At 32.5% G+C, this 15,133-nt stretch overlaps 1 protein-coding gene across 7 annotated transcripts in view; it reads right to left on the minus strand.

Moving 5' to 3' along the window:
- LOC149776973 (protein hobbit-like) overlaps positions 1 to 15,133 on the minus strand; it is a 210,728-nt gene that overhangs the window by 94,101 nt on the left and 101,494 nt on the right. For all 7 annotated transcript variants that reach the window (XM_089941697.1, XM_089941696.1, XM_089941695.1 and 4 more), the window contains exons 30-34: positions 14,009 to 14,105; positions 13,127 to 13,220; positions 6,000 to 6,152; positions 4,603 to 4,694; positions 2,420 to 2,669 (exon numbers count right to left, since the gene is read on the minus strand). In XM_089941697.1, coding sequence (XP_089797823.1) covers positions 2,420 to 2,669; positions 4,603 to 4,694; positions 6,000 to 6,152; positions 13,127 to 13,220; positions 14,009 to 14,105 — 686 coding nt within the window. The remainder of the gene's footprint in view (positions 1 to 2,419; positions 2,670 to 4,602; positions 4,695 to 5,999; positions 6,153 to 13,126; positions 13,221 to 14,008; positions 14,106 to 15,133) is intronic.

Below are 15,133 nucleotides of genomic sequence, written 5' to 3' on the forward strand. Positions count from 1 at the left end.
GAGACATTGATACAGAACTAAAAGATAACTTGCATGAAAAAGGACACTACTAAATGAAATGATGACAAAAGATGCTTAGATCAATAATAAATTTTGAGTGCCCAATGACACATGTGCTACCAAAAATGTTGAAAATAGGGATGTTATTCCAAATGATTTGATTTGATTAGACTGTTACTGTGTAGTTACTAATTGCAGGAGGGAATTTTTGCATTAGACTGTAAACTAACATCTTGAAAAGAGACAGCAGTGTAATAATAACAGGTAATTATTGGTTTATCAGCATTACAAGCATGATGTATAAACAGGTAATGGTGTGTGAAATTATTTCTAGCTAGACAGTCTTAAGCCAGTTATTTTCACAACAAATCAGTGGGAAATTCCAGTTACCAGTCCTTCAGCTCAGTTGACTTTTCACATGGCACTTTGCAGTGGGATAGACAACTCATTTGTATTCAATTCTGGGGTGTTTTCATTTGCTCATCTTTGTACTTCTTAATGCTCTAGATTTGACCTCTAAATGACATTTGCATCAAAACACAAATCTAAAAGCCAATTTGAAACTTCCACCAAAATGCATATACGGATATAAAGACAAGGAAAGAGTCAAATGCCATCAGGTATTTCCTGCTGTTTCCTTTCATGACACTTCCAACTAAATTAAATAATGCAGAGATATAAATAAACCATGCTACTGTAATCAGCCACTCTTCTATCAATCCTTGATAGTTTCAAATGATATTGAACACATGATGTCTACAGTTTTGAGTGAACAGCAAGTATCTCCTCTCAGGGACACAAAAGTGAATGCCAAATGTCAGACAACCCTGAGTGATGATTTGAATCATCAATAACAAAAATCCACCTTTTTCATTGGAGAAATTATTCATTGTAAAGCCATTACCAAATCGCAGATATTAACTTGATACATGAATAAATATGAATATATTTACAAAGTATGGATCCTTTCCTTTATTATTGAAGATTTACAGATATAAATCAGACTTTGATTTAGCCTAACACAAAAATGGCAATTTATCACTCAAGCAGATATTGTTTTAAAATTGTAGTTTTTTTAGACCGTCAAATTGCCACTCTGGAATACGTGACCATCTGACCTCCCCTTTCATGTTCCAAGAAGTGTTACACTTGTTTCACTCAAATCTATATACTCATTATGCATGCACCTCCTTTATAACTATCATAGATTGATAGAAGAGAGGTCTATTTACACTTGCATAGTTTATTTGGTAAATTCCACTGAGTGATTTAGAGGACAATTTTCACAAAAGGCCACAGCTTCCAGTACTTAACTGCATCTGTTCTCCCCTTTGTTATACACACAGTATGTCATTAATAATCATCCTTGAAAATGTTGTATGTAACTGATGATACTTCAACAGTAAAGCAAACTATTTTAAATCTCAAGCACCTTTTTTCTTCTTTTATATTTTATTCTAAGCAATGTTTAGCTTTTATAATATTAATGAAAACAAAGACCTGGTATACTAAAAGCACGCGAAGCAGCAAACAAAATTAATTATGTAACGGTCAAGAAACTCTTTAGAGTTACTGGACTTGGTGGCCAGTAGGATACGTTTTAATAGCTATTGCACACTGTCAAGTAATCATATAATACACAATTTATTGCATAAATAGGTATGTTTCTTCTGGCCTCATGATTGTATTGATAAACTTGTTTTCAATGTGCATTTGCTTTAAAAGACAGTTCATTGTAAACCAAAATCTGGGGACTGTGTGGTTGTTCAAACTTTCAAAAATTGCAGGCAAGAGATGACATTATGCCAGGAATAAGCATAATTGCATAAATAGGTATGTTTCTTCTGGCCTCATGATTGTATTGATAAACTTGTTTTCAATGTGCATTTGCTTTAAAAGACAGTTCATTGTAAACCAAAATTTGGGGACTGTGTGGTTGTTCAAACTTTCAAAATTGCAGGCAAGAGATGACATTATGCCAGGAATAAGCCAATTATTTTAGTGATGTCACATATTCATGTGACAGAAGTTATCAAAGTGCTAATGATATGCTGCATTGTATACAGCAAAGATTTAGGTATTCTTTACACATGCCTTTATATGCTTGGCTGTACAGCGCAAATTTAGGCATTCTCTATGTACAAATTTACATGCTTGGCTGTCTAGTACAGATTTAGGCATTCTCTACACACATCTTTATATGCTTGGCTCTATAGTACAGATTTAGGCATTCTCTACACACATCTTTATATGTTTTGGGTGTATAGTACAGATTTAGGCATTCTCTACATACACCTTTATATATTGGGCTGTATAGTACAGATTGAGGCATTCTCAACACACAACTTGATATGCTGCCTCTGTGATGCCCCTGGTACACATAACAGTACACAATTAATCAAAAGTGTAGTCTATATACCTCCTCCTCATGACTCAGTTTAGAGCTGCAAAGCAAAAATTTGAGTGCAGAAAGGTCACAGGTCAGGTTCTTAATGCTCCATTCTGCCTTGGGCCTGCGAAACAGTCCATCTTCAATTGGAACCAATTTAAGTTCATTACACAGCTCCAGGACAAATGATTTTCCCCACATTTCTGCCCCATGTTGCTTAGAGAAAGACATCCAGTAGCAGACATCAAATTGGTGAAAGTTCACTGACAGTGAGGCTAACCTTGGATGAAGAGATAATAACATGCTAATGTACATATTTCAAAGGATATGAGCTGAAATTTGTTAACAATGTAAACTTACAAATGCTGCTTCACAATACATAAGCAAGCATATTTGATATTATTTTGAATAAAAAATTATATTAATACAGTATTCCCTCATTTTAATGCCATTCATGGGAGCCATAGAGTATACTGCCTTATAGTGGGACCACATTATAATGAAGTACATAATACAGTACTCCCTTATTCCCTTATTATAATGTTCATCATGGGAAACATTGGGTTTACTGCCTTATAGTATGAGTGAAGTAAATTACCATATAATGTAATGGGATCCATGATCATACTTGACTTATAACAGGAACCGTATTATACTGAAGGGCCTTAAAATAGAAACTGTATTATAATGAAGGGCCTTAAAATAGGAACTGTATTATAATGAAGGGCCTTAAAACAGGAACTGTATTATAATGAAGGGCCTTAAAATAGGAACTGTATTATAATGAAGGGCCTTATAACAGGAACTGTATTATAATGAAGGGCTTTATAACTGGAACTGTATTATAATGAAGGGCTTTGTAAGAGGAACTGTATTATAATGAAGGGCCTTATAACAGGAACTGTATTATAATGAAGGGCCTTATAACAGGAACTGTATTATAATGAAGGGCTTTATAAAAGGAACTGTATTAATAATGAAAGGCCTTATAAGAGGAACTGTATTATAATGAAGGACTTTGTAAGAGGAACTGTATTATAATGAAAGGGCCTTATAACAGGAACTGTATTATAATGAAGGGCTTTATAAAAGAAACTGTATTAATAATGAAAGGCCTTTTAACAGCAACTGTATTATAATGAAGGGCTTTATAAAAGGAACTGTATTATAATGAAGGGCCTTATAACAGGAACTGTATTATAATGAAGGGCTTTATAAAAGGAACTGTATTAATAATGAAAGGCCTTATAAGAGGAACTGTATTATAATGAAGGGCTTTATAAAAGGATCTGTATTATAATGAAGGGCATTATAACAGGAACTGTATTATAATGAAGGGCCTTAAAATAGGATCTGTATTATAATGATGGGCTTTATAAGAGGAACTGTATTATAATGAAGGGCTTTATAAGAGGAACTGTTATATAATGAAAGGCCTTATAGAATGAGTGAAGTAAACAATATTTCAATACTTCAGAGCCAAAGCAAAAAGATGTGAACTGCAGCAGATATAACAATTGATCACTTGTGATAACCTATTTTAAAATGTTATTAGAATGAAAATACCAAGTAAACTCAAACATCACATGGAATTTAACACAAGCACAAACTGATTTTTAATAAATATTTTTTTCTTCAAAAAATGATGATTTAGATATGTTTTAAATATGTAGATACTGATGAACACAGATGGAATGGTTGCGAAATGGTGAAGATACAGGCCTGTCATCAAAACAGAACAAAGTATTCCCCCATTTTAATGCTGTCCATGGAGATTACCACCTTATAATGAAGTACATTATACATATAATATAATTACTACTTAATAAAGAAATGGGATCCATGATTATACCAGCCTTGTAACAGGAACCATGTAATAATGAAGGTTCCTACAGTACAGAAGTGCTGCATCTTTCAATGTAGGGACATGATTTTCATCCATGTACTTGGAACTTGAGACTAATTGTTCCAAAGATACTGATGCAACAAATATCAAACATTCTCAAACATTCTCAAAACTTGTACTTTTCTTTTACTAAAAATGGTGGAGGTACATGAATTTTAATCAAAATATATAAAAGATACATGAAATAAAATTATATAAAAAAATCACTGATTGCATAAAAATCAGTTTGAATCCAAACATCGAATTGTAACATAACTATTTATACATGTAAAATTTATGAATATTATTTTTATTCTAAAATACTTACTTATAGTGTCTACTCATCTGTGGCTTGCGAAGCTTTGTATTGTCAAAGAGGGTTCCTCTTCTTGTTGGTCTGGTCACTCCCATCATACACAGCTGCAGTGAGAAAATAAATTTTATTTCTATAACAAGCATTTTTCAAAAAAATTATAATTTTCCTAAGAATCTGTCAAATTATTTTCTACCTTTTAAACTATAAAACATTGATACCTTTCCTCTGTCCAAACTTGTTTAAAATCATAAAATTGTATTCCTTTCTGATTTGTTTCTTACAGATTAAAACAATGATTATAAAATGTGAAATTGGAATATCTTATACATTTTGGGCTTGTGATAGAACTTTTAGGATTATCTGGAATTTAATTCACAAAAATAAATTTCTTCTAAATTTTCCTTTTATAAATGAGATAATTAAATTTGTTGAATTTTAAAAAACTTGTTGGTTTTACATCTTCTGTTACTTAGTTTAAGGGGGGCCCCGAGTGGCTGAGTGGTCTAAAGCGCTCTCCATTACGGATCACTGCCATCTCACCTCTGTCTGTGTGGGTTTGAGTCTAGGATTCGGCCAATGTGGGTATGTGACAAAGCTTGCCAGTAGCTTCTCGTGGGTTGGTGGTTCTTCCCGGGGTTTTCCCAGGTTCTTCCTCCACCATTAATATTGGCCGCCATGCATAGCCTATCATGTGCTGAAAAATGGCATTAAACCCCACAACAACAACAACAACTTAGTTTAAGATTGCAGAGTCGTAATAATCCATTCAACAAATATGTCAAGCATAGCTGGCAAGTTGGTAGGATAAGTTTCTTCCCTTTGTCTAGATAGTCTATAGATGGGAAAGAGGAATGTTTGTCTTTCTAAGAGGACTGGATTTGAGGGGTAGCAAAGTAAATTTTCCTAATATTAATTTGATTGGAAATATATATGACAGTGAAACAGGAAAAAAGATATTTTTTCTGACCCCATCTTAAATTGATGCCAAAAAAATATCACTCACCGACTGAGAGAGCTGTAGTATCATGAAAGTTCATATCTATAACTTTTGATATTTTAAAATTTAGTTTTGTATTTTTCACAACCAATATAAAGGATAGATAACACAAGATAACAAAAACATCCAAATACACTTAAATTAAACACATACATCTACATTATAAGACTAGACTTATCTGATAAAACAGAATGATAAAATAACCGTGAAGAGTTATAAAAAAAATGTTCTATATCAGATGAACTAATTTAAATTAAAATCTGTAAAAACTATTAACAGATATGCAAAAGTATGCATAGCTTATAATAAATCTATATCAACCTGTATCATCCTATCTATCTATTAAAATCTTGACATTATGGGTACATAGTAAAGGGACTATGCAATATTCTTGGACTCCATATGCCGTTACCTTTATTTTGTCCAGAAAGCGTATTGTGCTGGCATAGAAGAGACATGACGGCTGGTCAAATTCTGTTGGGTCAGCTGTTCTGGGAGGGCTGGTCTTCAGGGACAGGTTTAAATTCATGTTCTGAGACCGGAATGCTCTGAATGAATCATGCTCCTGTACAGAATATATAAATGTATAGAAATATCAAAATCTTTGCAGTTTTGGGAAAAGTGGCAATGGGCTTAATGTGCACAACATGCTTACTCAACTTAATGATACAAAATATTCATTAAAACCTGTCTAACAAGTATTCATGATTCCCATCCAATGTAGTTACATTCTCTTAAGTTTTCTATAAGACCTTCTGACCTTGTACCCCTGTCTATATCCGATTCAATTAAAATACAATAGTGATAAATCTGCATGAAAACAGTTCAATTCTTACAAACATATTTCACTTTAAACAAACCTTATGTGTCTCAAAGCAGTAAATTTCATACTTGTTTCTATCCAAAGTGAACGGCATTGCTAATATTAATCCCAAACCATATATTTGGAAGCCAAAACTGTATCTAGGTGATCACAAGTAAATTCATCCCAATTCAGGATGTGATGGCAAATCTATTTTTGAGAAAGCATTAACACCATATAAAGTAAATATTTTAGCAACTTATGTTTCTCCATGATATTAGCTTCAGGAAAAATAAGCTATGCTACCTCTTGAATTTAGCCCTCCCTGAAAATTACATTTTGTCTATCCCATCTACATATCATATATAAAAAGAGAAAAAACTGTTCCCTATTACCTCCCCATACCACTGCTAGGTGGCTATCCATCAACTGGATGATAGCCAGTTTAAGCTGAGCACTATGATGAATAATGTAGATGCTCGCATTTGTCGGCAGATGTGGTTGTGTTTCATAGCAATGTGCTCAGGTGAGCATTCTCTGAGAAATGTAAATCACTGAAAAATGTACTTTATCAAATGCATTTCCAAAAATTAGAAAAATGGGTAATAAGAGGAACAAATGCAAAAACATCCAACTTTACATATTTTATAAATGCCCCTGGGTAAACTGCCTGCAAAACTGAACTTGCCCTTTAGAGATTTGAGCTTGCCTCAAGATATGATAACACAATATCGTAAGTTTTAAAAAAAAACTGAAAAAATATGGGATTTGTTTTGCATTATAGTCATTGAATGCTGTTGTCTATCTGTTGGTCTCTGTCTGTCTCTTGCTCTCTCTATCTTTATATATATATATATATATATATATATATATATATATATATAGAGAGAGAGAGAGAGAGAGAGAGAGAGGCAGACAGACAGACAGAGAAACAGATATAAATTTATAGATAGATAGTGGTTTTTTGAATAACTATATTTTTAATAAAGAGATATTTGGACATAACATCGTGAACAAGAACAGAACTGTGTTAATGTAAATATTATCATATTTTAATTTATCATAAAATGTATTTTTACATACATTTTAGATCTGTTTGTAGAAACTTCATGAAGTTTCCTTTTAGGCCTAGATATGCAAGCAGACTCATCTTTTAAACTACATCAACAATAAAGAAGGCTACACATTTTGTAATCATTTATTTAGAGCCAACAAAATGATTTGAAAACAATTATTTTAACCATTTACATAACAATTATCACCTATTTACTTTGCAATCAGTATCATGCTTGAAAACCATCTCCATCAAACTGACCTTTGAGAATGAACTAAAAACCCATATTTAATCCATCTAATTCTCTGTAAACATTCAATATGTACCATTCTCCTGTACTTATTATATAAACAATAGGTAAACATTCAATATGTATCATTCTCCTGTACTTATTATATAAACAATAGGTAAACATTCAATATGTATCATTCTCCTGTACTTATTGTATAAACAATAGGTAAACATTAAATATGTATCATTCTCCTGTACTTATTATATAAACAATAGGTAAACATTCAATATGTATCATTCTCCTGAACTTATTATATAAACAATAGGTAAACATTCAATATGTATCATTCTCCTGTACTTATTGTATAAACAATAGGTAAACATTAAATATGTATCATTCTCCTGTACTTATTATATAAACAATAGGTAAACATTCAATATGTATCATTCTCCTGTACTTATTATATAAACAATAGGTAAACATTCAATATGCATCATTCTCCTGTACTTATTATACAAACAATAGGTAAACATTCAATATGCATCATTCTCCTGTACTTATTATACAAACAATAGGTACACATTCAATATGCATCATTCTCCTGTACTTATTATACAAACAATAGGTACACATTCAATATGCATCATTCTCCTGTACTTATTATATAAACAATAGGTAAACATTCAATATGTATCATTCTCCTGTACTTATTATATAAACAATAGGTAAACATTCAATATGCATCATTCTCCTGTACTTATTATACAAACAATAGGTAAACATTCAATATGCATCATTCTCCTGTACTTATTGTACAAACAATAGGTAAACATTCAATATGCATCATTCTCCTGTACTTATTGTACAAACAATAGGTAAACATTCAATATGCATCATTCTCCTGTACTTATTGTACAAACAATAGGTAAACATTCAATATGCATCATTCTCCTGTACTTATTGTACAAACAATAGGTAAACATTCAATGTGCATCATTCTCCTGTACTTATTGTACAAACAATAGGTAAACATTCAATGTGCATCATTCTCCTGTACTTATTGTACAAACAATAGGTAAACATTCAATGTGTATCATTCTCCTGTACTTATTGTACAAACAATAGGTAAACATTCAATGTGTATCATTCTCCTGTACTTATTCTACAAACAATAGGTAAACATTCAATGTGTATCATTCTCCTGTACTTATTCAACAAACAATAGGTAAACATTCAATGTGTATCATTCTCCTGTACTTATTGTACAAACAATAGGTAAACATTCAATGTGTATCATTCTCCTGTACTTATTATACAAACAATAGGTAAACATTCAATATGGATCATTCTCCTGTACTTATTGTACAAACAATAGGTAAAGATTCAATATGTACCATTCTCCTGTACTTATTGTACAAACAATAGGTACACATTCAATATGGATCATTCTCCTGTACTTATTGTACAAACAATAGGTACACATTCAATATGGATCATTCTCCTGTACTTATTGTACAAACAATAGGTACACATTCAATATGCATCATTCTCCTGTACTTATTGTACAAACAATAGGTAAACATTCAATATGCATCATTCTCCTGTACTTATTGTACAAACAATAGGTAAACATTCAATATGGATCATTCTCCTGTACTTATTGTACAAACAATAGGTAAACATTCAATGTGTATCATTCTCCTGTACTTATTGTACAAACAATAGGTAAACATTCAATGTGTATCATTCTCCTGTACTTATTGTACAAACAATAGGTAAACATTCAATGTGTATCATTCTCCTGTACTTATTGTACAAACAATAGGTAAACATTCAATGTGTATCATCCTCCTGTACTTATTGTACAAACAATAGGTAAACATTCAATGTGTATCATCCTCCTGTACTTATTGTACAAACAATCGGTAAAGATTCAATGTGTATCATTCTCCTGTACTTATTGTACAAACAATAGGTAAACATTCAATATGGATCATTCTCCTGTACTTATTATACAAACAATAGGTAAACATTCAATGTGTATCATTCTCCTGTACTTATTGTACAAACAATAGGTAAACATTCAATATGGATCATTCTCCTGTACTTATTGTACGAACAATAGGTAAAGATTCAATGTGTATCATTCTCCTGTACTTATTGTACAAACAATAGGTAAACATTCAATATGGATCATTCTCCTGTACTTATTGTACAAACAATAGGTAAACATTCAATATGGATCATTCTCCTGTACTTATTGTACAAACAATAGGTAAACATTCAATATGGATCATTCTCCTGTACTTATTGTACAAACAATAGGTAAACATTCAATATGGATCATTCTCCTGTACTTATTGTACAAACAATAGGTAAACATTCAACATGGATCATTCTCCTGTATTTATTGTACAAACAATAGGTAAACATTCAATGTGTATCATTCTCCTGTACTTATTGTACAAACAATAGGTAAACATTCAATATGGATCATTCTCCTGTACTTATTGTACAAACAATAGGTAAACATTCAATATGGATCATTCTCCTGTACTTATTGTACAAACAATAGGTAAACATTCAACATGGATCATTCTCCTGTACTTATTGTACAAACAATAGGTAAACATTCAATATGGATCATTCTCCTGTACTTATTGTACAAACAATAGGTAAACATTCAATATGGATCATTCTCCTGTACTTATTGTACAAACAATAGGTAAACATTCAATATGGATCATTCTCCTGTACTTATTGTACAAACAATAGGTAAACATTCAATATGGATCATTCTCCTGTACTTATTGTACAAACAATAGGTAAACATTCAATATGTATCATTCTCCTGTACTTATTGTACAAACAATAGGTAAACATTCAATGTGTATCATTCTCCTGTACTTATTGTACAAACAATAGGTAAACATTCAATGTGTATCATTCTCCTGTACTTATTGTACAAACAATAGGTAAACATTCAATATGCATCATTCTCCTGTACTTATTGTACAAACAATAGGTAAAGATTCAATGTGTATCATTCTCCTGTACTTATTGTACAAACAATAGGTAAACATTCAATATGGATCATTCTCCTGTACTTATTGTACAAACAATAGGTAAAGATTCAATGTGTATCATTCTCCTGTACTTATTGTACAAACAATAGGTAAAGATTCAATGTGTATCATTCTCCTGTACTTATTGTATAAACAATAGGTAAACATTCAATATGTATCATTCTCCTGTACTTATTATATAAACAATGGATGATAAACCTATGGGTACTAGAGTACATCAATAAGTTAAAAATGCCTGGACTCCCACTGGAACAGAGACGTTAATCTCTACTGGTTGTAGAGTTTGTAATTGGTATATCTGAAAAAAGGTTCTCTATCTTTCGGATAAATAGTGTTGCTTGGCTTCTGGACATTTTGTAATAGGCTCTTCCAGTTTCTCTTGTTGTAAGTGATTTAATTTCTTCCAACAACTGTATGCGTAGAAGAATTAGACATGCACTCTCATATAGATTTATTGGGCTGTCAGTGGTTTTGGGATTTATCAAATTGGTTTCCCATAGAGGGTCACCTTTGCTTCTGATAGAATATAAACTTAAGGAAGATAATGAGTGAATGGATGTGGAGGCATTTCCTCCCATCTGCGTAGGTGCTCTAGTCACCTCTGGTCCCTGACTGGTTTCATACTATTGTATCTCAACAGAGGGAACAATTCTAGATGAATCACTTATTCAACTGATCAGTTACAACAGTAATGAAATGGATCAGGGACCAGAGGTGACTAGAGCACCCCAGCAGATAGAAAAGGGTTGTGTGTGAATTGGATTTTCAACGTAGCTTTAACAATTTTCCAGTCATATCTCTATGATGTCTGCAGTGTGGTAGTTTATAGTGATATCTAGCACCAGGGCATCCTGCTGCAGACATGTAGCATGACGTCCCATCAACACTGTCCTGACATCATTCCTACCAGTCCTAACACTAACCTCTTAATGCTGAGAACCTAGCGAGGCGGCTGTTAGTACCATTTGTATAAGTCTTTGGTACAACTCAGCTGGGGCTCAAAAACCCACGACCTCCTGCCTCCAAGGCAGATGCTCTAACCACTAGGCCACCGAAGCAGTCTCATAGGAAGAGATAAAAGTTTGAAATATAGATTGAATATACTTTCCTTGGAAGTGAAAAGACTCTTCCAACTTGTAATGGTATAACTTACAAAAGTTGATTCTGCTTTTGTGAGGTCTCTCATTGGTGAGGATGTGCTTCTTAGCACAAGCAGAAGAAGTAACTGAGATATTCATCGGATTTAGTGTCAATCCCTATACCAAGGGGATATCACTCTGCCTGACCACTATCAAGGTGGGCAGATAACTTTTAGCTTCTTTTAGCTAAAAGTGTTATCTGGGAGGGCTAGATTTGTGAGGCAGTAGTATTTCTCCTCATGTATTATGATAAATTTTATTTTTTGGTCTGGTAAAAACATAAGATTGAGTATAAATATACTCAATAAAACAGTATATTTATATCCTCCAATGCATAAGGATTATGTCTTTAAGGTTGATGGTATCATTAGGACTGTTACATTAATCATACTAAGGGAAGGCAGTTTTAAACAAGCATGTGCCAGTGTACTCTGATTACTTAAAAGAGTTCCTATGAAACATGATAACAAATTTTAAATTGCATCTATTGGTGACTATTCCATGTTAAAAGTGCCTTCTCTGGGTCCCTCATACATTTTACTGGAACAGTCCAGAGAACTACTGGACATCAATGATATTATCAAACCATGAATTATGTATAACATCTGTAGTGTTTAGAGATGCCAAATCAAATGCAAAGCTCATCACAAATCCTGGAATCAATTTTTCAGAATTCAGGAAGACGATCCAGAATGGATAACATGTTTGTAAATCATCCAAACTCATTCTCCACTTCTAATATGAACCTACACATACCTGTACAGTCAATGAAAACTGAAACCTAATGAGAATAAATGTTAAATCAATTATTCCAGTTCAAGAAGCCTGGTTAATGTCATTATTATTGGCAAAAACAACAATCATAAACATTATTTTTTCAAATAAATTATCTGCATCTTTCTTTCTAATTTCTACTGCCATAAGTCATGTATTTACAAACTCATTGACTGATTTTTGTTTGTTTGCTGCATTCTTGATTAAACTACAGAAACTATATTGTGTACCAGTCAATCATTTTGATAAAGAAATACTAATCTCCTTATCTGTGTCCCCCACAAAACAAACTCCTGTTTAATATTTTATCTCAAATATATTTTCCCTGCATAATTTGTCATGCAGAATTTTCACTACAAATTAAAATTAATTATTAAAACTCCAGAATACTTGGGTGTAAAATAAGAGCTGCATCTAACAATGTACATTAACAAAAATGAGGAAGAACTTACCTCATGAGAGTAATCAGGGACTTTATCAGGGGCACAAGGCATGACAGCATGGTGGTCATTGGGGTCACCCAAACATAGCCACTCAAGTTTAGCTCTGAAAAAAAGTCATATTTAAATATTGTGGTTGAAATTTAATCCTGCATATGTATGTGTGTGTGTGTGTGTGTGTGTGTGTGTGTATGAGTCTAATTGCATGATTACATGCAAACATAGGACCACCATTTTACAGTATCTCCAGAACGTTTCTTCCAAGTAACAGTATATTATATTATAACTAGAATATTTAAGTGGTGGAAAAATTTGTGCACTTTAGCAATCTCAGAGTTTGGTCACAAAAAGAAATCCCTTTAAAATTCACCACTTAAAAAATTAAACCTTCCTAGGTCTGCAAATGCTAAAATTAATATCCTCCATCTTTTAACAAAGTCATGAAGAATACTTACTATATGGTATCAGTATGCTTGGTCATGACCTGGGTCCTCTTTTCCCATTAATGATCACACCTGAACTACTTGCCATATACTAACAAGTTCAATCCAACTGGATTCAATATAGACTTTAATCTGCCATTGCATAATGCTCTGGTAGATTAGGGTCTATGTTGCTTGTTCTACTGATTACCCCTGCCAGGACCTAGATCTACTGGCACATTATGCGACAGTAGATCTGGATCTGTGTAGCTAAAAGTTGGACTTATAAGCAAGTATATATGGTAGAACAGCATGAAGGTTCATTACCTTTGAAGTAACTGCTATCTATTCCTAATTATAAATCTGAGCATTACATTAAACAAAATTAACAAATAAAACTTCTCACCAAACGATAGAGAATGGTAAGGATGAAGAGTGGAATTCTTCTCTAAAAATGACTCCATTAACTTACATCATAGTAAGACCTGGCAGATAAAGAAGGCGACAGTCATCATACTTGGAAGCTGTTCTGGCATAGATATCTAAATCTCCCTTCAGGACAAATTTCCCTGAAACAAACAGTTCAAACATGATGCACTTACTTATCTAATTCCTAATAGGTTTTCCAAGCTAAATCTTCACAAATTTTCAAAGGTTAGGGCATCAAAATTATAAAAAATTTCAAGGCTTATTGAGAAATGAAACAGGAATTGTTTTTCTATATGTGTACTTCAGCAGCTGTGGCTCACTGGTTATTGTTCTGGATTCATGACTGAAAGGGTGTGGGTTTGAATCCTACCACCATCATCTACCATTGTGTGTACATGAGCACAGCACTTTATTCCAATTGCTTTGGTTCTAAATAACTGATTTATGTTGCTGTGACATAAAATAATTAAACAAATTTCAAATGCCAAACCAAAACATGTATTTGAATGCAATAAAGAACTTCAGTCAAATGTAAAATGTTTTGAAATAGTGATGGACAGGCAATCTTACTGTCAATACACCAGTTAGAAAGTATCACAACCTATTAAGGAATTAGTTTTTACAAAAACACGTTTTTATGAACTGATCTTGCACCAAGTCTGTAAATCAAGTTACCTTATTTCAATATAAATTTAGAAAGTTGTATTTAGGCTCATAAGTAGCACAAATTACCATATTAGTAAAAGAAAAAACAATGTCAATTTTCAAAGTTAAAATCAGGAAAAAAATCTGCTTTCACACAAATTTTTTATCATTTTCATAATACTGAAGATGTTTTTTAGCTTCATTAACTGTACTGTAAAAGAACATTTTATGCATAAGTTGAAACCAACTGTATAAACCTATATCTGTCTTCAAATAATTTACTTGTTTTACATATTAAGAATTCTAAGTATTCAAATGTAAATGAGTTTACTATCCGTCTTATAAAAGTTTTGATACCAGTCTGCACATACTGGCATTGGCTGATTGACATATACTTGACCAGGTGTGGGTTTTAGTGTTATCCACAATGGAAGTGATGACAACTGTCAATTTAATGGTTCCCTCCTTCAATAAAGGGCAGCATATTCTTCTTCTACTTTTACCATTTCAATTTTTGTTTTTT

Source organism: Sinohyriopsis cumingii, chromosome 18 (genome assembly GCF_028554795.1).
Source record: "Sinohyriopsis cumingii isolate HCF-2022 chromosome 18, ASM2855479v2, whole genome shotgun sequence".
Classification (NCBI taxonomy): domain Eukaryota; kingdom Metazoa; phylum Mollusca; class Bivalvia; order Unionida; family Unionidae; genus Sinohyriopsis; species Sinohyriopsis cumingii.